At 36.6% G+C, this 27,095-nt stretch overlaps 3 protein-coding genes across 6 annotated transcripts; all 3 read left to right on the top strand.

Moving 5' to 3' along the window:
- Positions 1-1,174: 1,174 nt before the first annotated feature.
- Positions 1,175-16,014, top strand: LOC124630322 (rho GTPase-activating protein 39). 3 transcript variants are annotated; one of them, XM_047164178.1, is made up of 22 exons: positions 1,175-1,316; positions 1,505-1,595; positions 2,140-2,232; positions 2,314-2,442; positions 3,610-3,752; positions 4,197-4,314; positions 4,874-4,979; positions 5,156-5,265; positions 5,497-5,595; positions 7,603-7,742; positions 8,169-8,327; positions 8,661-8,806; positions 9,163-9,282; positions 9,882-10,040; positions 10,299-10,594; positions 11,102-11,254; positions 11,671-11,876; positions 12,315-12,507; positions 13,147-13,278; positions 13,634-13,874; positions 14,490-14,644; positions 14,998-16,014. In XM_047164178.1, the coding sequence occupies exons 1-22, from the start codon at positions 1,303-1,305 to the stop codon at positions 15,220-15,222; spliced, it is 3,228 nt and encodes a 1,075-aa protein (XP_047020134.1). In that variant the 5' UTR covers positions 1,175-1,302; the 3' UTR covers positions 15,223-16,014. The 3 variants fall into 3 exon arrangements, with proteins under 3 accessions (XP_047020134.1, XP_047020135.1, XP_047020133.1); XM_047164179.1 differs by having other exon boundaries at positions 4,191-4,314; positions 5,506-5,595; XM_047164177.1 differs by having other exon boundaries at positions 4,191-4,314.
- Positions 16,015-16,253: 239 nt separating this feature from the next.
- On the top strand, positions 16,254-22,202 carry LOC124630323 (putative gustatory receptor 28a). 2 transcript variants are annotated; one of them, XM_047164181.1, is made up of 4 exons: positions 16,254-20,761; positions 20,852-20,920; positions 21,200-21,289; positions 21,676-22,202. In XM_047164181.1, exons 1-4 carry the CDS (start codon positions 19,724-19,726, stop codon positions 21,763-21,765), a joined length of 1,287 nt encoding a protein of 428 aa, XP_047020137.1. In that variant the 5' UTR covers positions 16,254-19,723; the 3' UTR covers positions 21,766-22,202. The 2 variants fall into 2 exon arrangements, with proteins under 2 accessions (XP_047020137.1, XP_047020136.1); XM_047164180.1 differs by having other exon boundaries at positions 16,254-20,920.
- A 1,182-nt stretch (positions 22,203-23,384) lies between these two features.
- LOC124630668 (putative gustatory receptor 28a) lies at positions 23,385-25,218 on the top strand. Its single transcript, XM_047164633.1, has 4 exons — positions 23,385-24,443; positions 24,546-24,614; positions 24,791-24,880; positions 25,210-25,218. Exons 1-4 carry the CDS (start codon positions 23,385-23,387, stop codon positions 25,216-25,218), a joined length of 1,227 nt encoding a protein of 408 aa, XP_047020589.1.
- Positions 25,219-27,095: the final 1,877 nt, after the last annotated feature.

The raw sequence follows: 27,095 nt of genomic DNA, 5'->3' as shown, positions 1-27,095 counted from the left end.
TAAATATTTATTATTTCAAATAGCCCTATGAAAGTTCTTTCACGTCAGAATAGTTGCAGGGTGCCAAAGATTCGGTCCTATGAAGAAGAATCCGCAAGAAACGCCATAAGGAATACTCTCTTAAAAAAAATACAATAATTTAAAATCGTTTTCAAGCTATTCATGAGAAAGTTATATAATGCAAATGGAGCTAATTATGTATTAATCGATTGTACAAAACAATTTTAGTGCTAAGAAAAAAATATTTATACAATTCGAAATCTATACTCGGTAACTAAGTTCTCAAGCAAATATTGAAACTTGCATTCCGATTTGCTCGTCTGTGCGGAAGCACTGCCGTGCCCGTGGTCGCCGTAGAAGCATCATGTGAAAATAAAAAATAACATATTATTTTCAATAAAATATGTCTTTAAAATCCTGAATTTTATAATACGCCTTTTTAATCAAAATGTTTTTAACTGATGTTTTGTTGAAAATAATACACAACTCTGAGGGCTCAGTGTCTTAGGGACAGTAAGTTCTGATGTTAAAATTTGTAAAAGCAGACTTATTAAGTGGATATTATATCGATTCTATTATGACAACTGCACAGCACTATGCCAATATAACATGTTATTGTAAACAACATTTATTTCTAAATATAGGTTTTTATACAGAAATAAACCAAAATATAAGTACTTTCACCATCAATTCATGTTCCCGTAACATATTTTTTATAAAATGTGAATTATTTTATGTAGTTTCTAGCAAAAATAGGTTCCTAACCTGTGTAAAGACAATCCAGCTTGATTTTGGTGCTTCCTAGCACCACACTTCACAATACAACACATAGGCATATTCGTTGATTATTTCACTATTGAAATAGTAAAGTCTTAAAAGTAAACACGAGTGATATTCTATAAAATAGCAAAAATAAGTCACGAAGAGCACCTATTTGACAGCACAACTACCATGACATATATGGCCAGATATGGCACGCAGAAGGATTTCAAAAGTAAATGTCACCATTTTACGCAATCACAAAAATATTGTTGTCCCTGTTTTCAAATACACTTATCTGCTTAGAAAGAGTGAGACAGAACTATGTTGCATAGTTTGTTTCATATTTATATAACTATAGATACGTCAATATCAAAACGGCGTCTCCTTATAATTCTAAGCTCGATGTTCCACAAACGCACCCATCAATGAAGTAAACATTCAACATGGATGGTTTCCGACTATTCTCATCCGTATTTTAGGTCAAATAATTGTTTAGGATGTGTAAGTGAAGTTTAGAGAAGTTATTGTTATTTAGTGAAAATGTCTTCAGAAAGGTAATGTGCTACATTAAGGTTTTATATATATTGTTGACAAATTGCTTCCGATATCCGTAGTTGAAAGTTGCAAAATCAATAAAGTACGCGGAAATCGCTAATGTCACGCCCTGAATTCGTAGTCAAATTGTTGGTGTGTTGTAGAATAGTGGTAGTAAAGTTGAGACGTTGGTGATGTTTTATTCTAGGGTGGAATGGGTGGAGATTATCGAGCCGAAGACAAAGGAGCATATGTATGCTAACCTAACAACTGGCGAATGCGTCTGGGATCCACCTGAGGTACACTTCGACCAAAATTACATTCACTTCCGTACATAAGTGCCGGTTCAATATTTTCGACTGTTGGCTTCTGGTTTCATAGTTTAATTAATTATGCCTAGATTTACTGTAAATTTTATCCTGCCTGAGAATCAAATTAAAATGTTTATGGTACTTGATCTCGTATTACGAGAGGTATCCCGACTTTATGACTCATTTATGGGTATTCTAAAAAGTAAAAAGTATTCTTTGGTTATTATAAGCTATGGATACTGTAAATACTTAAGTTCTGAATTGGAAGATTGCTATTTAACCAGATAGTTGTGCATTCTGACTCCAGACTATTATTCTTATTGACTAAGATGACATAAATACTTGTGCTAAAATAACATACTGGAATCTTTGTAAATTACTGTTACAATCATTCTAATTAATCGTACTTCAGCTTTCACACGAATTAAAAGCATAGGAGGCATCTTGAAATGAGAACTTCATTGAAATAGAAATGTTGAAACTATTTTACTGTTTGTTTAATACTTCTTCATGTTGTTTTCTTTTGTTATAGGGTGTAAAAGTCAAACGTACAGACTCATCACAATGGTGGGAACTTTTTGATATCAACACACATAGGTTTTACTATTACAATGCCTCAACACAGGTAATTATATTGACATATTAGGTAACTAAATTCATGACATACTCATTAAGCAATGCCTTATAATGTTTGTATTGTTTTTAGACAACTGTATGGCATAGGCCCACCGACTGTGATATCATACCGCTGGCTAAATTGCAAACGTTGAAACAGAATACAGACCCTCAGAAACGGAGGGAGACCTCCACGCAGACTAATCAACCTGCACCTCAGGTGAGTAGTTGACAGTACAGTTTCTTCTGCACAGGTGCATTATAACTTAGTAGTCAAAGTTGTTTCATGCCTATTGTCTCGTACCTGTGATATAAACATTATTTTTTCTTGCTATTTTTTATTGAGCCATAGTTATTCAAGAATAACAAACAATTATGTGTTGTTGCAGAAAGTAGTATTGTCTTTGTGGTTGTTTATATAATGCATGTTTGACCAAATGAATTTTACAACATATGTCTAACGGATCAAAAATATATATTTAGCAATAAGTAACATTAATTCACATGACAATGTTTCTATAAGTATTGGGTTTGAAAGGCCCCTTTCCTTTAACTGTTAAATAATTAATATCTTTGTATTATGAGATTAAGTTAATGAAATGCTATGGGCAGCAATTTATTTGATCTAATCATGATCTCAGCACTAAAAACTTGGAAGTAATTAACCTCAATTTAACCTTGATAAACATGATACATTCAATCGGAGGATATTAAAACATTGAGGTAGCCTAATTGATATTGGGGCACACTTTCTATTGGGGTCAAATCAATTTATTCTTCGAATTCCTGTTTACTTATTTTCTAGTTTCACTGTAGTTATTTTGGACCAAAGGAAATTGATCGGATGTGACATATATAGACAAAAGTTAGTGGTTACAATGTATATGTTAAACTTATAACAGGGTTACAGTCATTGACATTAAAATGAGGTTATTTATAATGTACATTCATCATTCTTTATTGTTCTTTATATCTCCCAAGGTGAATAATAACATTTATGTTTTGTTTTAAATGTCTACTTCAAATACTATGTGTGCCATTTATAGTTATAATAGCTGGCACCAAGCATATGGTTATTATGTCTTATCTACTGAATTGATTAAATCAACCATGATAACTAAAACATAAATAGCTTCAATCAAAAAAAAAGTTTTATGCAGACTTGTAGGAAAGGGTTTGTTGTAGTGTCAACTAACTTTTAGCCTGATTTTAAATCTTTATGTTGTTTTATCCTGGACAACTGACAATTCGTGAATGATAACAATATAGGACAACCTAGATGATGAGACATTTATTTATTGAATAACGAGCTTTTAACAACTTTAGATATCTATCCTTTTCGTCTGTGAAACGTCTATATTAAACTAGAATATTCTGATGTGACCAGGCTCCCCCAGTCCTAGACCCCGTTAGCAGCAATGGCAACAGCACAGTCGCGAGCGTCAGCAAGCTGTCGCCTGGCAACGCAAAAACTGTCACTCTCACGCAAACCAGTCCCGTGCGAACAAGGAGGTCTCATTACCATCACAGGTGAGAACCATCGATAATTTTCACTATTGTCTTCAGAACTATGTGTGAATATTCATGTCAAATATCAAAGGAGGTTGTTACTTGTTAGCTGTCAATTGACAGTGTATCGCGAGGTTTATGAATGTACCCATTGTTTGTAGATATCTGTGCTCAGTTAATTGGGATGATAATGTGTCGATGATATGTGAATGGAACAATTATGTTCTGTTTAGTACAATTTGCATACAAGTAACGATATTTGAATTGAGAATTCACTAAGCGAATTTGAACTCTTTATTCGCGGACCTTTTATCAATCAGCGTAACAACGTAACACGTACCTTAATTGAACACTATTACGATTTGACATCCCGTAACTTATTCCATACAATTTGTAATCCCACGCCAATGTGCGTTTAGATTTTATAGCTTTACTTCAAAGGGGTTTATTTGTACCCAGGAACAGTGGGGACAGCAGACGCGGGCGGCTGAGCGAAGATGGCTCCACGCAGCTGTGTAGACATACAGACTCAGGCAGGTCTTCCGATAGCAGCATCAGCAGCGCACAGCAGAGGAGGAAACAGGTAACTAAATAACAAATAACAATAGAATAGAACAAATATATTTGCAAAACATTTGCATATTGTATTGGAGCCAGCTGATTGAAATTGCAGGTCAATTAAAAAGCAAGTCCTTTGATTGAACAATGCCATTCAATCATAGTCCTTTAGTCGATTTGGTGAATACAATGCTCAACATTTTAACTAAAAAGTACGATACTTATAATGTCTATTCTATTATAAGGACTATTTATTTATTAATCATACATTCTATTCAAATTGTAAATACGTGAAAACAAGCGACATCGCGCTGCTTCGTTTTTGTGTGATTTTTGCCGCTGATGTGGGAAAATGAGTCACGGCAACATTGTTCTGCTTATAAAATGTGATTGACCTCGCCATTTTTAAGAGTAGGATTGGCTGATCAATTTTGTTCATAGCTTTACACATCACAATAGTTATTTTATTTAGATAATTACCAGTTTCTCTAGTTAACTATAAGTAATATTTCCGCATTGCAGTGATTATTTCAGTTGTAAGTAGGCAGCAGCAAGTTAGAAGGTCATAAAATGTGTTGTTTCAGGAACTTAGTGCAGCTATATGCAATCCCCCTGTGTGTACTCCGCAACTTAGGAAACGAAGCAGTGCCGCAACTGCACACGAAGCTGAGAAATGGTCTCCCCATACAGGTAAACATTGTTACTAACCTCCTTTCGAAACCTTTACTGACGTCACATTAGAACCTCTTTGCTTTCGTAATCGTATTATCTTTGGAGTAAAATTTGAATTTTAAATCGACGTTCCAGAAAGGTTCTCAGTACGGAGGTTTGTACGTTTTATTAAATTCTTGTCGTTAATCCAACAGGACTGAATCGCAGTGGAAGCTTCATATCACCTAGGAAAGATGCATCTGACGATTCGATGCACGAAAAATATTTCAAATCCGTTGAGAGTACTCCCCTGACCAGAAGAAAGGTAATTTCATATTTTATCACACTGCTGCTTGCGTCTCATTGTGTATTTTATCGCTTTTGAGAAATGTATCTTTCGCACACAGCTTATCATGACTTTAAACAATGTCAACTTGTTATGTATTTGTGACTAACTATTGTAAGAAATTGTTACGGGTCATATTGTAGTTTTTAGTATTATTGTGTTAACATTAGCAGTAGTATAGACCGTATAGATTGATACTAATGTTTTCAGTTAAAACAGCAATCGGCAGGTGGATCGTCTTGTGACTCGGCGTCGCCGCAAAGTCCTAGCAGTCCGTTGCAAAAACCGCAGCCCACTCCGTTCTTGCAGGTTTGTATATAAGAAAATATCTAAAATAATGTGCGTGACCCAACCTATCTATCGTTCTATACTAATTTACAAAGCAATATTGTCTTAACACGCTTATATCCCACACAAAATTTTTGCATTTCAAAAAAATATCGGAACAGTGATAACTTTGAAATAACTGGTAGGCCTTCTTAGGTATATCAAATACCATCTTAAAACGTAAATGCATGAAGTAATACAATAATCACATTTGAGATGGGATTGCAACTAGATTTGCGATACGTTAAATAACGAGAATTGCCCTCGTAAAGTTGCGAGTATATTTCTAGATTAACGCTCTGGCTTGACCCACTTTCTCACTTAAAGATTGTTGGGAATTGAAATTGTGTTTTACGATCTATTTTTATCGCTCTCACGTAGCGCTTGGCCTATTATTTTGAAAAGAAATGTTAGTCAACTTTGGCTTGCTATTTCAGTATTTTTTTCCTGACCAGATGCGAGTGCATTACAAACATAAAATACTCTAGCTAAATAAATATAAGCTAAGGTATTCTCCAGATAAACTCGCTGGAAGAAATCGCTGATCAGCGATAAGACCGTCGTTTGTACTTCTTTGTGTATTGTGATTTCCATGTTGTTAATTTTCTTGGTGTACAATAAAGAATAATCTAATCTAATTAAAATATCTATAACTAACTAGCTTCTGCCAGCGGTTTCACCCGCATCCCGTGGGAACTACTTCCTGTACCGGGATAAAAGTAGCCTATAGCCTTCCTCGATAAATGGGCTATCTAACACTGAAAGAATTTTTCAAATCGAACCAGTAGTTCCTGAGATTAGCGCGTTCAAACAAACAAACAAACTCTTCAGCTTTATAATATTAGTATAGATATGAGTCCAAGTAGTAACTACATTTAGCAAGTAAAGTAAGGGACTAGGCGTGAATGTCTTAATGGTCACAGTTCATTAAGCGTCTATTTTAACGCTGCTATTTATTAGCGTAACGACCGCGACCCAATTTAACTAAGGTTCTGGCTACTATTGTCTATGGTAACCTTGACACTATTGAGATTGAACATATAAAATTAAAACAATGTGGGTTTATGGTGAACTTAATTTAATTTTATAAGACTCCAGTTGTAATATAAATAATGTTTTGTGTTATTCAATTTTCTCTTCTTAAGGCTTAAAAAAAGCTGGCTTTAGGCTTTAGGGTGAGTTGTGGTGGTCTAGTGGGTAAAGGATCAACCTCTCATGTATGAGGGCGCGGGTTCGATCCCAGGTCAGGCAAGTACCAATGCAACTTTTCTAAGTTTGTACGTACTTTCTAAGTATATCTTAGACACCATTGGCTGTGTTTCGGATGGCACGTTAAACTGTAGGTCCCGGCTGTCATTGAACATCGTTGGCAGTCGTTACGGGTAGTCAGAAGCCAGTAAGTCTGACACCAGTCTAACCAAGGGGGATTTGGTTGCCCGGGTAACTGAGTTGAGGAGGTCAGATAGGCAGTCGCTTCTTGTAAAGCACTGGTACTCAGCTGAATCCGGTTAGACTGGAAGCCGACCCCAACATGATTGGGAAAAAGGCTCGGAGGATGTAGGCTTAAAAAAAGTTTTTACAAAGATCAAAAATCTAAAATACTTACATTTGTCTAGTGGTTGTTATTTCGCTTATGCACTATAGGGATATCTTATAAAGGATTCAGTTAGTTTGACTTCTGGTCGGATATTAATTTAAGCATGTGGTGTTTACTTACGAGTGATTGCTACACTGTGTGGTTTTATCGTTAAGCTTGTGTTTAATAATGAGATTGAAACCTATTAGAATAAAAGTACAATGTGTCAGCTCGCAATGTAACCCATGCTGTATTATGCCAGATTTCCTAGTGTGTATGTGTGTGTCGTGTGTGAGAGGGGATCGTCTTTTCAAAACTAAGCCACTATAATAACATACAGTTTTACGATTTCTTCTAAAGACATTAATTAAAGAAAATCAAATAATATTCTATTCCCTTCTATCTGTTACCAGACTACGGCAGCCCGGCCATCGTTGGTGTCGTCGATATCTCTAGCGACGGACGCGGCGGCGGGCGTCGGCTCGCGCGTCATGCATAGCTTGGAGAGACCACATCAGCTGTCCAGGCATGCTAGGGAACGGTTCTCTGATAGGTGAGTTTGATAACGGTGGAATTGAAATCTGTCAATCAATAATCACCCAAAGGTTTACTGGTAGAGAACGACTAAGGCGTTAAGTCCGCCATTGTACTTTATGTGCAAGAAGCATTTACTTAAAATAAATAAAAATCTATACTGATATAATAAAGATAAATATTTTTTTGTTGGTTTGTTTATTCTGAAGGCTCCGAAACTACTGAACAGATTTGTTTTTTTTAGAATTAAATTGCAAATTATGTACCTACTGCTAAGATCATATATAGAGGCGACTGAGAGTATCCTGTCACTGGTATAAATATTTTAGTTTTTTAACTAGCGACGTTTTATCACTAAAACTTGAGATGATGTAGCAATTGTTTTTGCTACACCTTTGCTACATCAAGCTGTTACAAAATAACAAAAATGTTTTATTGTTTTCAGGCATTTAGACAAAGACAGGTTAGCTGAACTGGAGCGCATGGACAGGTACCCGGAAAAGCAAGCCGTGTACAGCGTCGATAAGCCTTTCAGACAAACCAGCCTGGATCTACGTCACAATGCTGCTTCTGCTAACTGGCACCCAGCGAGGGACTTTACTAGGTAAGAGTTGAATTGCTTTAACTATTTAAGTGGAATTCAGCGGTGGATATGGGAGTATCTCATGATACATTGTACCTAATACCATCAGAATGGTTATTCTGTTCTAAAACAGTTTGTGGCGCCCAACGTGGGACTTCAATTTTATAGCATTATATTTTAATAGTCATATCAAACGATGTGTTTGCTTACATAAAAATTAAATTTAAATTACAGTCAATTAATAATTGAATAATTTAGTCGATTAAAGATTTAAATACTAAGTATTTTTTCAACCGTTGTTTGGCGCCCACCGTGGGACTGTAATTATTCAAACAAATCAACATTATTTTGTAGACGTCAACAAGCGGAACCGGAACGCTATACTTCAAGCAAGACTTCAGTGTCGTCCGGCAGCAGCAAACACCGGACCCCGCCGCATGAACCACATCACAACTTCATGAGACTTTCCTCTGCCAACGAACAGGATAATATTGCTGCTGGTAAGACTTGCAAATGCAACTTTTAAGAGTTCATGTGTAGGAAAACATCAATTAAAAAAATAATAATAACACGCTTGTATTAGCTTCACTTGTAACTAACTATGTATGTAAGAAAATCTTGATATCTTAATTTGACCCACTTCCCGGTCTTCGATTACGATTAAATTTTGCACACGCTGAGTTCTGATGACAACATGTGACTAGCTAAAAACGTCATTAGGAATCCAATATGGCGGCGTCCCCAAAATAGTGGACTGGCTATTTTCGATTTTGAAAATTAGTATCTTTGCCATCAACAATAAAATAACTATTTGTTATCATCCTAAATAATATTTAATTAATTATTTGTTTTGCAGTGAACTACAAGCTGAAGTGCGTGAACTTGGTAGAGCCGCCGCTGACGGAGCCCAATGTACAGAAACACAATCAAAGACTTGAGAGGTCCACTGCTCCTAGAGATCGTACCAAATCAAGACGTAAGTTATCTCGTTGAAACTCATCAAGATGTTTTCTGTGTTCCGTGTCTACAATTAATGACACAAGTGGGGTTTCCAGTGATTATGGGCCTTTCTCTCAGTTTGGGGGAGGTTAGGGCTGCCATCTCGAATTTCGCCAAACCCGGACAATCATTAAAAAAACCCGGACATTTGGCGTAAATCGCAATTTTCCCCCGAACGAGTACGATTTTTTTAAAACAAATAATACCTAATTTGTTATCCATTTACTATTAACATATACTTAAATTCAATGAGGTACTTCCTTACATGAAAAGTGTCCGGGTTTTCCCCGGACACTTCTTGAAACCCCGCCCGGACGGCCCCCGGACGGCCTCCAAACGAGGACAAATCCGGGGAAACCCGGACGGATGGCAGCCCTAGGGGAGGTAGCAGTCCAGCAATAGATGTTTTTCGACCTTGACGAATGACACACATATCCCTAGTTAAGTTAAAGAGGCTTTTTCACTTTTTTGACCTTTGAGGACTTTGCAACTACTTTTTAGACTTTTGAAATGTATTTACTGAGCTATTCTCACTCTATATCAGTTCAAGCTCCATGAATATTATGTTGTTTGCAGGTCACAAGAGGCCAGTAGAGATGGAAGACGGTCCAGTAGACGGCGAAGAAGAAGAGGACGAAGGAGGTAGCTCCCCGCTGTATTGCAACTGGGATCTGCGCGGCATGCAACATCTGTTGCCGTTGCAGGACTATATCATACAGCAGGCTAAATTGTCCAGTGAGTATTTAGTGTTAAGCAGAAAATAGAAGAATACTTTTCAAGAGGGCAGAGTCGGAACGCGAGAAGAAAGGTAGAAAGTGCTAGGAAGGAGAGAAAGAGTGAGAAAGGCGAAGAGGAAATAAATAATGCTGTGTTTTACCCACACGTACTTTTTCAATCTGGTAACTGTTATTTCGCTTAGATACACCACTGATATAATTACATTTTCATATTCGATTTTTCCAACGATATTCTACTTGTAATTTTTCTATCCAGGTCGCAGTCGCTACGGTGCCGGATCAGGTTCGGACGGCGAATCAGGCTCTTCCAGATCGCACTCCCGTTCCGGTTCCGAATCCCGTTCACTGTCCGGGCACGAGCCGGACAACGAGTCGTCGGACGGCGGCGCCCGGACACCGGACGACGACGACGGATCCGGCGTATATTTGCCGCATTCGTACGCCCATAGACCAGTCGATGTGGAATATATGAATCATGGAGTCTCGTATTATAATACTTTTGTTGGATTTGATCGGGATCGAGATCGGCAGCCGTCGCCTGGGATTCACAGAGTGAGTGTTGGTTTATGGTTATTCAAAGTCAAATTATTTATTTTACTTTTTAATGTCAAAAATATGAATAAGGATGAATTTAGTTGCCTATTCCAACAGGGCAAGAAACTCCATGATTAGTTTTTTATATATTAAAGTTTTATGTACTAATATGTACAGTATAATTTGACTTCCAGAATGCACGATAGATTTTTATTAATCATTAATTTTTGAAAACTGATGTACCATTTAATATTACTCAAATATCATTTTGTCTCTGGAACACTTACGTTTTTGTACCATGTTTATGTGTTTCGAAATACTTTTGCGCAGAACTTAAGTTATGTACTGTTTGAGTATTTCGAGATGATCACTAAAATATTTTATTTGAATGCTTTTCATATTTGCATGAGAAAAACGTGTGATATATTCTTTTTCACATAATTCATAACCTATAAAACAATATCTTTAACTCTCATTTATTTCTTACCCTAGAGGTATGTTCTCATGCTATAATTTCGTCCTCAGACGTCGTCTCTCGGCGGCGGCGCGGAGGCCGCGGACGGCGCCGGCCTGTACAGCCCCGTGCGGCAACACGCGCCGCGCCCGCCCGTCGAGCAGGACATCGAGATCTTCGCGAAGGACAACCTCAACTTCAACAAGGGGATATTTAGGAGAAAGGTTAGTTATATTTATGTAGAATAAGTTGACTAATAGAGAATTTTACTTTAGAAAATTTTCAAAAGGCAGAAAAACAAGTAATTTTAAAGAGGATTTTAATTTAAAAAAATGTGGTATATTTGTTGTGAAATTTTATGGTCGATTTTACGGCCGATTTTATAATTGCTATATTGGTTTGAAACGTTTGTATAGAAAATACATATATCAAACCTCATTTCACCTCCGAAGTTAAAAATAATGTTATGGTTATCACATTTCACTTATGAAATTCACTCTCGTAACGTGATGCCATCACACCCCATAAGTTTTGATATTTGAGTATTTTCTACCTTTCAATAAAAGTTATTTCCTAACAAAACTCAATCTATACACAATCAAAACAACTCCATCACATTCACCTCACTATTCCCCAACAGGCGTCAGTCCGCGACCTCCTCTCTTGGACATCATCTTCGATCAGTGCCCCCATGGTGGGCGCGGACTGGGACAAGGCACACAAGAAGGCCGCCATCGACCTGTTCCGCCTCGTGCAGATATACATGGGCGACCGCAAGGCCAGGCCCGGCATGACGCTCAACTCCGTCGCACAGGATATACTGCATGCTACCTTCGCTAATGAGAAGTAAGTTCAATATTGTATAACTTCACTAAAGTATCGTGATCATTCGAGATGTCACTGTATTACATGGGCGACCGCAAGGCCAGTTAAATCTTATATGGAAGTATAAAATTAAACCCTTCTGGTATCTTCAGTGGGGTTTAAAGTAACTATAGGACTGAATAGTATCAAGACTATTTTTGGTAGACAATTGGTCATTATTTCATTGAACAAAGTATGAACTGTGCTACAGTATTCTATATTTTATAATTCGTCTGTGTCACACGATAGAAATAAATGAACCCGCATTCTAAACCATTTACCACTTCTAGCCCGATTATACCAATAATTCTACTATATTATAAACCGAAATCCCAAAAAGGAGAAGGTTCTCAATCCCCATATATATTTTTTTTAATTATACAAGCATATTTCAACTCAAAACTCTTTACACAATTCCAGACTCCGCGACGAGCTATACGTACAACTATGCAGACAAACCACAGAGAACCCGCTACGAGACTCCTTGCTCCGCGGCTGGGAACTGCTGGCTGTGTGCCTGGCATTCGTTCCTCCGTCTTCTGCCTTCCAGCCCGCGCTCACTAACTATGTGAATAGGCATAGAGACCCGGCGTTCGCTGATGCTTTCCCTGAGGTAAGACTGCAGTTTAAATAAATATTTTGTTGTCGAGTTCCCTCGCCCTTCTCCTCGGTCTCCATCATCAAGTCAGCTTCAAACCTTCACTGTTGCAAAGGTCTATTCAATACAAATAATATGAGCCCAAACACGAGGTAGTTTACATATTCGGTTGTCGAGTTCCCTCGACCTTCTTTCGTCTCCATCATCAGGTCAGCTCCAAACCTTTACTGTTGCATATTGTTATAAGACATACACCTTATAGTCAAGTTTTTATCTTGCGCATGCCTACAACTTTCAAAAGTTGCCTTGGATTTCTCAGGGTTTCCATCATCAGATCCTGATCTGATGATTATGGGACTACCTGTGAGGTATACCCTATCAAACAAAAAAATAATTTGATAAAATAGTCCATAAATAGTCCTATGAACGATGTTTTCATAACACTGAACAATTTTTAAAGCATTTTTTTCGTATGAAGGTGTAAAAAAAATGAATTAGAGAGTATATATTTTTTTAGCCATATTTTTTTAAACATTTTTATCTTTTTTTTGAGATACGTCACATTGTTATAGGACGTGGGACAATTTTGATCCATCTTCTTTGTTAACCGACTTCAGAAAATGAGAGTGTTTAATCCTCGTTTTATTGTTTAAGGTGGGCAAATGGCCTATCCACGTGCAAGTATCGCACTATGCGGGCGTCGCGTGCAAGCGACTCGAGAGGATCGGCTTCGGCGGCAAGCGACAGCCGAGGAAGCCTACCACTGATGACATTGATCAGGCTAGGGTAAGTTCAAGTGAATTTCAATTTTATACACGACTGTTCGCAATATTCTATCTATCGCATCGCATCGCAGTTTTGTGTGGGCGCCCTAATGTTGATTTTCTTAATAGAAAAAGTGTTTTGACAGTAGCCCCGTATGAGTAATATAAAATCCTTTTTTTGTCAGCAAAACAAAGTATACATAGAACAACTGCTGAACGGTACTTCACAGCACAAAATTTCATTATTTGAATTAAATATCAGTTCTTCTATACGCTGCATTTTGAGCGATAAATGACTACCGCAAATCATGTTTTTGAGTCACTTTGCAATAAATCAACAATCGTACTCAAGTCTAATCTACCATTTTTCACCACAGATACAAATCTTCCGCCAATCAATGTTCGGTAACACCCTCTCCGAAGTAATGACGTTACAAAAGGAACGTTTTCCAAACCGCCAACTGCCCTGGGTTCAAGTAGCGTTATCTCAACAAGTCCTAGCGCTCAACGGAAGGGAGACTGAAGGCATATTCCGTGTGTCAGCTGATGTGGATGAGGTCAATGCCCTGAAGGCGAAGATCGATAATTGGGAACTGCCTGATGCTTCCACTTTGACGGGTAAGTGTATTATATTATTTTTTTTATTGGTAGTACACTCCCAATAAATAAATGCGAGACTTGTTTGTGGATTAATTTAGTATGATAGTTAGTTAGACTAAAATCTATCTCAAAGCTGTCCAAACGGGCTGCGTGTTGTTCGAAAGAGTTATCGCGGCCCTGGTACATAAAGGGATTAAGAAGGAACATGATGGGTTTTATTCAGTAAGAGTCTGACACTCCATCACCGCTGCTAACCCACAGTGGGAGGGGTCATTTTATGATTTTTACCATAGTTAAAAAAATATAGCTAAGTATACAATGTATCTACCACACGTATCTTCCAACTAAATAGACGCGAGATTTTATGTTTCTTGATTGTTCATTAGTTTAGACTTTGATCTATATCAGTGCTATCAAAGCCGCGGGTCACGCATCCACTTGCATGACACCTTTTCAAGTATAAACTGTCAACTTTTTTGTTGTATTGAGTAAATCCTGATGTTTCCTGTAATTGGGGGAACACAGCAATCAGTTCCTATGTATTTGTGTTTAATGAGTAAGCGATCTGTGTTACTCTGTTGGAAATCCAAATCCAAATAAATAAATAAATAACCTCCTCTCTTCCCCCTCCAGACGCGCATGCGCCGGCCAGTCTGCTGAAGCTGTGGTACCGCGAGCTGTACGAGCCGCTGATCCCCGACGCGTTGTACGCGGCCTGCGTGGCGGCCGGCACTGACTTCGCTGCCTGCACCCGCGCGCTGCATCGCTTGCCGCCTATTAATAGACTGGTTAGTAGTGTTATGACGTCATATTTCTACATTACTGAAAGATTAAATCATTCACCAATGGGGTCGGTAGTAACGCAGGGTTTGTTGAGGAAGTATAAGGTTGTCGTTCAAATCAAACTGACTGCCAGCCGCCGAATATCAGCGTCTATAGATATCACGCATAACGTAATGTCGGTTAGATGTGAACGAAGAAGTGAATATACCTCTATATGGCAATACAATAAACTGCGTAAAGTTCACTCACATTCGACGGCCGATAGTCAGTTTGGTTTGAATACAGCCTTACACTTTAATTGATTTTATCCATATCGCTAAATAAGAAATATAATACAAAAACGATTACATAATTGCAGGTACTGACGTATCTAATAAGTTTCCTCCAACAATTCACGGCGCCCGAAGTGGTAAGTCAGACCAAAATGGACTCAGCGAATCTCGCGATGGTGTTCGCGCCGAACTGCCTGCGCTGCACGTCGCAGGACCCGCGCGTCATACTGGAGAACGCGCGCAAGGAGATGACCTTCCTCAAGACCCTCATCACCAACCTCGACACATCTCACGTCCAGGATCTTCTGTGACCTATGAATCTCAGCTACTGCAACAACAATGTCGCTTCCGAACGGCTCACTGACTTTTAGGGAACGTTCACGAACATTTCCAGGCAGCTGATGTGACGTGCCCTACTATAAGAACTCGTGTACCATATCTCTGTACTACGTGTCACGTGTGTCTAGTCTGTGCTCATCGATGTATCGGTGCATAAACTTTGTATGGTATACACCAAAGCCCCGCGACTTCCCTTAATTATTACATATATTTGACATTCTTGTATATTTTTTGTATTTTTGTACGCTATAAATGAATAATTTTATTTGGTTGTACCCAAAGATATTTAATGAGATGTGATTTTAATTATATTAGACTTGAGCTTTACGAAAATGTATTTGCAATGTATTTTGAAAGAATTAGTTGTTGGTGCGGCTGCGTGATTGTTTTTATTAGTTACGAATTATATTGTTTAGTGTGGGAGAGTGGAACGTTTCGTTGAGTGAGCGATTACTTTTGTATCTTGCATGTTGATGGAACTAAACATTGTGGTGCTCTACAAACTAGAAGACGCGCCTCTATCGTGAACCGTTAGTTCACTACCCACTAATATTATTCATACACTGCCTACTGACTGGACAGTGCCGGTTTTAAACTTGTGCTTTATTCAGTATATGCAAATTAAATGCAAATTATAACCAAAAGTGATATTTACTCGAATATTTTACAAAGATAAATCAACTTAATATATCAGCTAAATCTTTAGAATAAATTATAGACGAATATTCATAAATCTGGGTAGTGAACGATTGGTTCTTTAAAAGTATCTATAGTTCGGCCATTCAGAGAATGCGTTCCTGACACGTCGCGATTGAACTGACGACGTAACTACATTCATTGATTATTGATATAATAATGTTGTTTTAATGCTCCTCAATTGTTAAAACGGTAAACAACCAGCAAAAATATTTTTATCGTAACTGCAACGCCATTGCAAAGTTACGTCGTCAGTTCAATCGCGACGTGTCAGGAACGCATTCTCTGAATGGCCGAACTTTAACACATCTCAGTTGATTAGAAATAGTTAAGGAAACCTGATTCAGAGAGCACTTCGCATGAGAGCTTCGACACGCGTTATTTATTGAACATTACATCACTTTCCTAGTGTACCAGTATCATGATATCATCGGTTGTAATACATTATTATATGAAGAAATACTTTAGTGTATTATTAGGCGAATAGTATGTATCATCACACTCGGGGACTGGTCTTTAATTTGTTAGTTTTTTTTTTAGTACGATAAATAAAATAGTAGACAGCATTTAATTAAAAAAGCTGTTCTTCTTCAGTCGTCATAAGGTTGGATATGATGTTAAAAGTCTACCCACGACATTGGGCAATATTTTTGATGCCGATAAGGAAAGAGTTAATATGCGTTACGTTATTATAATTTAATTAAAGTCAGCTAGGTTGATTTGTCCACCACTACCAGTCCCTAATCACAATCATAAACTACGTTTTAAGTTAATAAACATCGTCGAATTATTTACATTACCAAATTACGACCACGATACGCATTTATTTTTTACTGTGTAACTTAAATGTAGTATAAGTTGGTTCAGAGTCTCAAAATATTACTTAAAGCAACTTCCCATATCTCTGTGAACATGTTTTCAAACAACTGTTACCTGTAGACATTTGTGAAGGCAGTTGCTATCCTACTCGAATGAAAGAATATGTCAAAAGAGTTACTATTATAGAATAGGTGAATTTAAAGGGCAGCTTTAAATTAGACAAGCTTAAAGGAAATATTATGAAAATGATTCCTAATGGCACGGTTTGTGATTATCTCTATAATTTTTATTCAAACATTATGGAACGCCCCACGTTACGACGTGTCGGTCATTTTAATTTTGAATCTAGAAATACTGTAATAATTATTGTAATGCTATTTTAGTTCGATTTATAAAATCGAATAAATGGACAGCCTTCTATAAGTACGAATAATCCCGTGTTAAGAGTTTTAGGTCACCGCGATTTTATTATTAGATACCAATACATTATTTTAATTTGAGACTAATGTTTATAATGCATAGATACTTCGAATAGATTTTCCGTAGTTTTAAAGTGATTAAATAAAAAAGATTATAAAGCCTACCTAAAGTTTCATATTCGGCTACGCAAGAATATAGTTAGTCCAATCCCAGTTCGTAGAAAGTTAATTCTTATAGCTTTATGCAGTACTTTTGTCTAAGGGGAATTTTTATTAAGAGTTTTAAAGCAAATATTGTTCTATGATAAACCTATTATAATTATCGAATTATTTTACACCGCCTTTTATTCAAGTTCATACGAATAGTTAACGCGAGCATTTATGCAGTACAATTGTAAGCAGTTCGTAAAAGCAATCTGACGCGTTCCTATTATCTACTATGGTCTGTTAGACTTCTGATTTGTAGTTAGTATGGTGTGGGAAATGCCAGTCGAACCACTGCATGTAGTAGGCACAAAGTTGCAATAAAAATGAAGATATTTACGATTTAACTAATAATAACTGGCGTTGATTCTGTAGGATATTATTTTTGTAATTTGATTATGAATGGTGGCAGCATCAATGCCAATGTGTAGCAATGTGCAGAGGCCTTTCCCAGATTAACTGAAAAAATGCGACTCCATTAAGTGTGCAAATGTGTTTTATAAGAATTATATTTCTTTAGATGTTGAATGTGCATGTTCAGGTCTGGTCAAGGTTCAATAGAGAGAGTATTTTGGACTACCTTGAGTCCCATGTATATTAATGAATTATAAGTATTGAATCACAATTGATTTAAGTCGAAAGTGGCAGCTTTATTTTTTGTTACGATGTTTTTACATTAATTTCACTATTTTTGTAAAATATACAAACTGGCCGCGATTAGTACCTCTTCACTAACAATTACTAACCTTCATATCTTGATCTCAAAATCAAAGTTTGTATTTTATTGGTATTCTTTCAAAAGTATTGAGTTTTAAAACAATAATCTCCTTTAATAAGATCTATGTGTATTATGGAATATTGGCATAATCATATCTATAAAAAATAAGAAAAAATATTAGATCTGCTTATATTCGGCGGTACAGGAGGGTGGAATTTAATAGCTTAAAGTACTTCAGACATATGTTAAGCTGGACTATATGATTAAATATTATATGAATATATCTGATCTGAGCTCCTACGAGTGCATGTACCGCAAAACAAACTATTTTAATGTACCAGAAAATAAGCTTTCAATTATAATACGGGACGCAAATTATATGAATATATTTGTACATCAATGTTACCGTAAAGAAACCTATATAATTATGTGCCATAATAATATCATAAATGCCTAACAATAACTTGTTACGGATACAGTGAACCTGTAACCTGTATCTATATTTTCACAATATTTATGATAGTTTAGTTGCTAGGTCGAAGATTTGTTTTAGAATGCTTCTGAAGAATAGATGGCTATCGAACATCAACGGTGAATTATAGGATAGGAACGGAAGTTAATTAAGCTCTCAATATTCCTTATATTATAGAATATTTGTTGTAAAGATTACGACAGAGCACAATTTATTTTTTGTGTACATTATTAGTTAGCTATTTATCGAAATATAGCGATTACATAGTTCTATTATCGCGGACGCAGCGAAGCTACTATAATATAATAGTAGTATACCAATGTGCTTGTAATTTCTCATTATGTAAAATTGTATAGTGCTTATAAATAGTTCCAAAAATAATTTTTGTCAACCTTAACATCCCTTTGTACATAACATGCCTATATTCCTTTATTGTTTATGACAATATAATGCCTACGATGTTCATAATGTAGATTATCACTGTAAATGTGAACGTTCAGGAGAAATAAATTACTAAATATCCGTTGGATATACTGCGAATACCAAAATTTTGTTTCATTTACTTTCCATTTCATTACACTTAAATCATTATGTGGGACGAAACGTTTAAGTTATGACGAGTTCCTTTACCTACGATTCGTAATCAGGATTCGGAAGAACATATTTATTTACCTTAATTACAAAGAAAAGTAAATAGATTCAGGTGTTAGTAAGCTTTAACGTGGACATTCCTATTCCAAGGATGTGTTCAACGCTGATGTTTGACTGATAAGACTCCAAAAGATTTATCCTATTTATATTAGAATTTAAATGATTTGGTTTTATAATGAGGTAACTTACGGTGGATTTTCGTTTTTTTTTTTTCATTTATGAACAAAATATCGTACTGGAATAAGTTAAGTAGGTACATAAAACATAATACCCTTTCGCGTTCCCATAATTGAGTTACAACTTCGTGGTTATCCACACTATGATATCGTGGAAAGTGACATTAATGAGGAACTATTTGTCTACTTAATCACCAGAATTCAATTTGCATATGTAAGTTGATTAAAAAAATGTTTTAATTTTATTAAGTGTTTAATATCGTTTCAAGGATTTTAGTTCCTATTAAGCAGTCACTGGAAAAAGTTACCGCAACCACCATGTTAGTCACAATCAAGAAAAAACCGTTTAACATTTTGGGCAAGAACAATAATATCATAGAAGCACTAAGTCGAACAAATTTCTTTAGAAGATTTAGCGGAATATCAGTATTTACTTTGAAACTTTCAGCAGACAACCGCGTCATCAGAGGATTCAGTAAATTTGGATTTACATGCTTCTTAACATGGTTATCCCTCTATATTTATTGCACTTACAGAGCTCATGCTGAAGATCAGACCGTCCTGCGAGTCTTATTCTCCACCAAAGTACAACGTTACGGCGATGACTATGAGAGAATATCTTCAACTATATACGTCATATTCGCCTTTTGGAAGATACCCTTCAGATTGAATATCAACAACGGCTTTATGGGTATGGTTGTAAAAGTGGATAAAGCCTTAGAAGAACTGGGAGCAACTGTGAATTATAATTTCGATGCATTGTTAGCCCTCTCTATGTCAATTTCTCAAACATCACTCTGCGTAACACGGTTACTCAGTGTCTGGTTAACACTAAGACACTTAGGCGTGCCTGTACCATCAGAGAAGATGTTCCAAGTGATATTATCCGATTCTCTAGCGCTCATTGCTACAGCACATTATAGTTTCTTCCTCACAGTTTTGAGAAGCAGATTTCGGCACATGAATAAAATCCTGCAGGATATTAAAAACCACAAATCTTGGGAACACAAATTGTTTATTCGAGGCAGTATGTTTTCTAATCCCCAAAAAGCAGTCAGTCTTCAAGATAAATTTATATGCGAGAAAATTAAAGCATGTGCGAATATCCACGCTATGCTGTACAAAATGACTGATTTGATCAATAAAGTCTTCGGTTCTATACTGATGGTTACAATTTTAATATACCAAACTTACACTGTTTGGTTCATGTTTTCCTTCATGGAAGCTACGGCTGCTGGTTTGTTCCACGATGTGGAAAGATACGTTGTATTTTGCATCAATGTGTTTTGGGAAATTGGCTACGCCACCTTCATAACATTCATGGTCATATATGTATCCGAACGCGCAGTATACGAGGTAAGTGTTACACATAGACATACTTATGTAGTGATCAATCAATCAAACAATTTCATTTTTTTTTCATCATCAAATTCAACTATTTTGCAGTCTCAACAAACACCGTTTATCCTTCATCAAATAATGTACAGTGATTTTAGTCCAGAAGTTAAAGCGGAGGTAAGATCGACGAACTTGTATCTAAATATTAATACCTATTACCTACCTAATACATATTATTTTTAAGCTAGCTTGAGCCTTTAAATTTTTTCTCCTCCACGTTGCGTTGCGGCAATGGAACTTCCTAATATTAGCACTAGTTTGTAAAACATTTCAATGTCGTTCCATGTGTAAACTCTGCATCGGGCTAGAAGGCAACCCAACAATTTGGGAAAAGCTACGATACTGGTTTTTTATGCTTCTTGAACATTGTACCTATACCTAATGTTTCTTCTGCAGGCAATGCAATTATCTATACAGTGCATGCATCAGAAACTCGTATTCACTGCGTTTGGACTCTACGAACTGAATTACGCGACGTTACACAATGTAAGTTTAAGCTCGTTACCCACTGTGTTATGAAGGTTCATCTGTATCCAATCTGTAGCATTTCATCACCATAAACTTCTACAAAAATACAGATTTTGAACACGTTCACATAGATAACGGACGAATACTTTGTGACTTATTTTTCTTGTCGTTCTTTTTCCAATTGCTCTTCCAAATTATTTGGTGTCGACCAGTGTCGACGCTGTTTACCGCTTCCATTACTCTTTGTCAACCTTCACATGTACATCCATTCCCTTATTATTCATATTCTTTCAGGTAACCAATCCATCTTTACCATGCCTCTTCATCCCTACCTCTCCATATATATATCTTCATATTACATGGTGTAATGTAAATGGAAAGTTTAACTATTATCTTTGTTCCAGTTATGCCGTTCTGTCTGCACTTACCTGATCATACTTCTGCAGTTTGTAACCGACGCGAAAGCTATTGATATGAATGAGACCACCCAGTAATATAATCAGTACATGAATAAGTATTTATATTTCTAAAGCCCAAGTTCACGAACGATATCAACACCAGTTTTCTTAAAAAAATCGTAAAATTTTTAAAGTAAACAGTTGTTTTACGAAATGTTACGGACGTTTGTATATTGTCGGTGTAAGTGGACCTTTGTATATTGAGAATAGGCAAGCTTTTTGTACGTTTAAGTTTTTACCGAATGCTATGTAGGTACGAAGGTGTTTTTGCTTATCGCCGTTGGTTTTCTTAATAAATAAATAAATTAATTTGAGTTGCTTAGTTTTAATTAATTGCAATCAGTAATTAAGGCTAGGTACCTACTCTATGTTGTTAATAAAATATTACGATTTTACTAATGAACCTAGTAAATGTATTTCTTTCTCTGCTAAAATGAGTTTTATTTGATGATCGTTTTTATTACACTATTACCTAAAATTATAATCCATTCTACTATAATAGTATCAATGACAAAATTAACTCAACGATTTGAAATAGAAGAAGTATACCTATAAGGATGGAACATAAAGGAATACCTACATAAGGTACATAAGGGAGGACATAACGAAGTATGGTACATAAGGGAGTACCAATGTAGAAGGATAATATAGTAGATGAGGGATAGGCTATGTAATGAGAGTACATAAGAGAGTAGGTACATAAAACGAAGAAAGAAGTGTGCCTTCATTAATAAATTGGGTTGTAGGCATGTCCACAATGACCATTTCGGTAAACCCGCCACTCGTTCTTGTGGAACCTTCAAATGAAATGTCGGTTTCAGCTTCAATTTGCTTCCCAAAGATCGAAGACACTGTAACCCCCTAATACCATCTGCCTAGCCTTATCACAACTATGTTAGGGTCCCGGATATAACTTGAGAACCAGTGTTTTACATGGAGCGACTATCTATCTGACCTCCACAACTCAGTTATCCGGGCAACCCGATACCCCTTGGTAAGACTGGCTGTCAGACCCCTTACGAAAACCAAAGATGATCAAACTACAGCACCAGTTTATCGTGTCTTCCGAAACATTGGAGAACTTGTTGTGAAAATGGTCACCCATCGACGGACCGACCTTGCCAAGCGTTGTCTAACCTCATGATCGATCGATCCGCGCGGCTTTATTTAGCCCTTCGTACTGCAGTAACCCAATGTATTATAAATAAATAAATACTTTGTAATAACTGGGTATCATCAGGTACATAGGGACCTGCAGTAGGTAGTTATATTTTCTGAAATATGTATGCATGGACGCACACATTATATGGAATGTTTCTGAGGACCTACTATAGATAAGTCATAGTTAGCTACATAAATATCTAAGTTTTGTACATCATACAGCAATTTATCATTGTATACGATAATTATTATGTTGTGGCCTTATACCAGTAACGTTTCATTGACTTATTCCATTTCATTACACTTAATGTCCTTGCATTAGAAGTTTAGAAGTGCCGTAAGTACAAAATTATCCGGAATTACAAAGGTATGGGTTATCTAAATTCAACCAATTTATCAGCACCACGTAACTTATTTCATTTGATTAGGAAAGTGTTTAAAAGTACTCATTTAGTTCCTTTTTGGGTCATATACTCGGTTGATTAGTCACGGGAATGTCGGCGACCATGAAAGTGCCGGTCAAGAACAAATATTTTAGTTCCCCCTTTAAATTAGACGGGTGCAAAAATATCGTCGAAGCACTCAGTCGATCTAATTTCTTCAGGAGGTTGGGTGGAATATCATTATTCGTATTAAAAGTAGGTTCTGATAACCGTGTCACCAGGGAGATCAGCACATATGGGCTTCTATTTTACATAGTGTGGTACGCCATCTACATTTATTGTACTTACAAAGCTCATTATGAAGATCAGACCATTTTGCGAATTATATACAGCACGAAATTGCAACGGTACGGCGACGACTACGAGCGCATATCTTCAACAGCGTACGTCATATTTGCTTATTATAAGATACCCTTTGGAGTGAATATCAACAAACTCTTTATCAGCATGACAGTGGATCTGGATAAAGCTTTAGAGAACTTGGGTGAAAACGTAGATTATAGACTAGATGCACTTTTAGCACTCGTAATTTCCATCGGTCAAATAGCACTGAGCACCACACGATTTTTTAGCATTTGGCTTACAATATATCAGCTGGACGTGCCGATACCGTTAGAGAGGATGCATCAAGTCATATGTTCCGATACTCTGGCGCTCATTGCTACGGCACATTATTGCTTCTACGTCAAAGTCATAAAAAGCAGATTTCAGCATATGAATAAGATTCTTGAAGACATAAAAAATCACAAATCTTGGGAATACAAATTGTTTACTCGAGGTAGTATGGTTGCTAACGTTCAAAAAGCAAAAGGTCTTGAAGACAAGTATATATGCGAGAAAATAAAAGCATGTGGGAAGATCCACAGTATGCTGTATAAAATGATAGAAGCCAACAATAAAATGTTTGGATCCATGGTGATGTTAACCGTGCTCGTGTACATCAGTTATATAACTTTGTATATGTTTTACTTCATGGAGGCGACAGCGGCTGGTCTGTTCCATCATCCGGATAAATACGCTGTATTATTTATTTACGTATTGTGGGAAATTGGCTATGCAGGAGTTACAATATACGTCATCGTTTACATTTCTGAATACGCAGCGTACGAGGTGAGTAGGAATGGATGTGAAATCATACTAAAATTGCAGAGATTTCGGAAAAAGAGTCTGATTGCTTAATCGAGGTACAATCAACAATTTCTTCTGTTGCAGGCACAAAAAACATCGTTCATCCTACATGACATTATGAACAGCGATTTCAGTCCAGCAGTTGCAGCAGAGGTAAGAAAGCTTAAATTTGGACATACATACAAATGTTTAGCATAAGGTAAACATTTTTGACATAAATAATGTTATTTCTGTTTTCTGTGTTCCAACAAACCTTATAACTATTTTGACTTTACAAATATGTGATTTTTTGTTGATTGAAGCTATATAATAATATATTCCTTATGCAGGCGTTGCAGGTCTCTGTGCAGTGTTTGCATCAGAGACCGATATTCACTGCGTATGGACTCTACGAGCTCAATTACGAGACATTACAAGAGGTGAGTTTTTTTTAGTGCCTTATTAATTTATTAAAATAAATATATATAAAAAAAAAATCTTCCAAAACCAGTTAAGTCAGTATGAATCTTTTTTTTCGTTAATGTCAAGTGTAATTTTAGGCTTAAAGAATATTATTAATTATCGTTTATTCAAATCTCCAGACAGAATGCTGTGTCCTAATGTTTTATTTATAAGAACAGTTGATAATAATCATTGTATACTACTCAAATGAAGATTTAGTTATGTCAGTCTGTTTTTTTTTGTTAATGTCAAGTGTAGTTGTAGGCTCATAGAACATTATTAATTAATTGATTATTCAAATGTCCAGACAGAATAATGTCTCCTTATGTTTTACTAGCTTTCGCCAGCGGCTTCGCCCGCGTGGTGTGTCGATAAAAAGTAGCCTATGTGTTAATCCAGGGTATCACCTATCTACATACCAAATTTCAACCAAATCGGTCCAACCGTTTTTGCATGATTGAATAACAAACATACATCTATACATTCTCACAAACTTTCACATTTATAATATAAGTAGGATTTATAAGAACAGTTGATAATAATCTTTGCATAATACTCAAATTAAGAGTAAATTTATTAAAATAATCACAGACTTACGGTGACTTGCACTATTTAAAAATTGAAACTTTTTCAGTTGTCAAATCGCCTATTTAATCAATGTACCGCGTATAGTTATCATTATACATAGTTAAATAGTGCAAGTAGGTCTAAGGGAGACCTTGTATGTACCATTTAACTTTAACGATAACCGAACCATTTTCAGTTGTCTCATTGACGATTTGGCAAATGGGCGGCAATTTCACAGTTGGTCTTGGTGCGACTCACCCTTGGACTATATATTTTTTTATTTGTTTCAGTTTTGCCGTACAGTGACCACTTACCTGATAATACTTTTGCAGTTTGCCACCGATTCGAGGGCTTAGATATCTCTTTAAAAGTAATACTTTAATTTCAGTTTTTATTATTATTCTTTATTGCACACATAAATACATTTGACACACTGAAAATGGAGACATTATGTACAACGGCGAGCTTAACCCAGTGTTGGGTTCTCTTACAGCCAACCTTAGAGTGAAAGAGTGATTTGATGGGGTAGGGCGAATGTGCAACGTTATACTAATAACAATAATATATATGTATAATATCTTAATAAATTAAATATATACCTTTTATAATTATATAAAATATATACAATATAATATATACAAATATATACACAGGTCATAATGATAAATAATGTTCCTTAACTCGTCTCTTAAACATATCCAATGATGAGCTCTCGCGTATAGAATGCGGAAGGGTATTCCACAGCCTAACAGCACGAACAGTGAATGATCCATCATAGCGACTTGAAGTGTGGGATGGGACACGAAGCAGAAGAGATAAGGAAGAGCGACAAGGTTTGCCTCTGGGAACGAGGAACTCAAAGCGTTCACGAAGGTAACTTGGAGTGACAGGATTGTGAAGAACAGAGTAAAGAAAAGAAAGAACGTGAGCGTCTCTACGCCGCCGAATAGGCAGCCACTTCAACTGGTTCCGAAATTCCGACACATGATCGTACTTTCGGAGGCCAAAAATGAAGCGGATGCACAAATTCTGCAGACGTTCGAGTTTATCAAGTAGCTCCTCAGTCGCATCAAGGAAACAGACATCAGCATAGTCTAACAGAGGAAGGAGGAGCGACTGAGCGAGAGTAATCTTTGTTGGAAAAGGCAGGAACTTCTGGAGACGCTTGAGTGATTGAAACGAGCAATACACCCTCCTGCTTACTTCTGCAATGTGTTTCGCCCAAGATAAGTTGCAGTCCATAAAGACACCCAAATTTTTAACGTGCGATGAGTAGGCTATTACTACATCGTCATACAGAAGTGGGGGGGGAGTTTGCAGCCTATTTATGAAATATCTGCCACCAATAATGAGAGCTTGAGATTTGTTCGGGTTAACTAGGAGTCCAAAATTTTTAGCCCATTGACTTATACTTTCAAGATCATTATTGATGGCGCCAATAACCCTAGAGAGCTCTTCTGGTTGACAATGCTGATAAAGCTGTAAGTCGTCTGCATAAAGATGATAGTGCGAAACAAGTGACTTTGTGATTACGTTAATAAAAACGGAGAAAAGTAAAGGAGAGAGAACACCACCCTGGGGTACACCCGCAGCCAGATCACACCACTCAGAGGAAACCTCATGAGT

Source organism: Helicoverpa zea, chromosome 5, assembly GCF_022581195.2.
Source record: "Helicoverpa zea isolate HzStark_Cry1AcR chromosome 5, ilHelZeax1.1, whole genome shotgun sequence".
NCBI lineage: Eukaryota > Metazoa > Arthropoda > Insecta > Lepidoptera > Noctuidae > Helicoverpa > Helicoverpa zea.
This window is presented reverse-complemented; position numbering and strand designations above follow the sequence as displayed.

What these genes read in the sequence shown, in the direction of transcription:
- LOC124630668 (XM_047164633.1), top strand. Translation starts at nt 23,385, where the DNA reads ATGTCGGCGACCATGAAAGTGCCGGTCAAGAACAAATATTTTAGTTCC. An exon ending in CTGAATACGCAGCGTACGAG is followed by an intron (nt 24,444 to 24,545) that starts GTGAGTAGGAAT and finishes CTTCTGTTGCAG; the next exon opens with GCACAAAAAACATCGTTCAT. An exon ending in GTCCAGCAGTTGCAGCAGAG is followed by an intron (nt 24,615 to 24,790) that starts GTAAGAAAGCTT and finishes TTCCTTATGCAG; the next exon opens with GCGTTGCAGGTCTCTGTGCA.
- LOC124630323 (XM_047164180.1), top strand. Translation starts at nt 19,724, where the DNA reads ATGTTAGTCACAATCAAGAAAAAACCGTTTAACATTTTGGGCAAGAAC. An exon ending in GTCCAGAAGTTAAAGCGGAG is followed by an intron (nt 20,921 to 21,199) that starts GTAAGATCGACG and finishes TTTCTTCTGCAG; the next exon opens with GCAATGCAATTATCTATACA. An exon ending in ATTACGCGACGTTACACAAT is followed by an intron (nt 21,290 to 21,675) that starts GTAAGTTTAAGC and finishes TCTTTGTTCCAG; the next exon opens with TTATGCCGTTCTGTCTGCAC.
- LOC124630322 (XM_047164177.1), top strand. An exon ending in AGGTCTCATTACCATCACAG is followed by an intron (nt 3,753 to 4,190) that starts GTGAGAACCATC and finishes ATTTGTACCCAG; the next exon opens with GAACAGTGGGGACAGCAGAC. An exon ending in ACAGGATAATATTGCTGCTG is followed by an intron (nt 8,807 to 9,162) that starts GTAAGACTTGCA and finishes TTTGTTTTGCAG; the next exon opens with TGAACTACAAGCTGAAGTGC.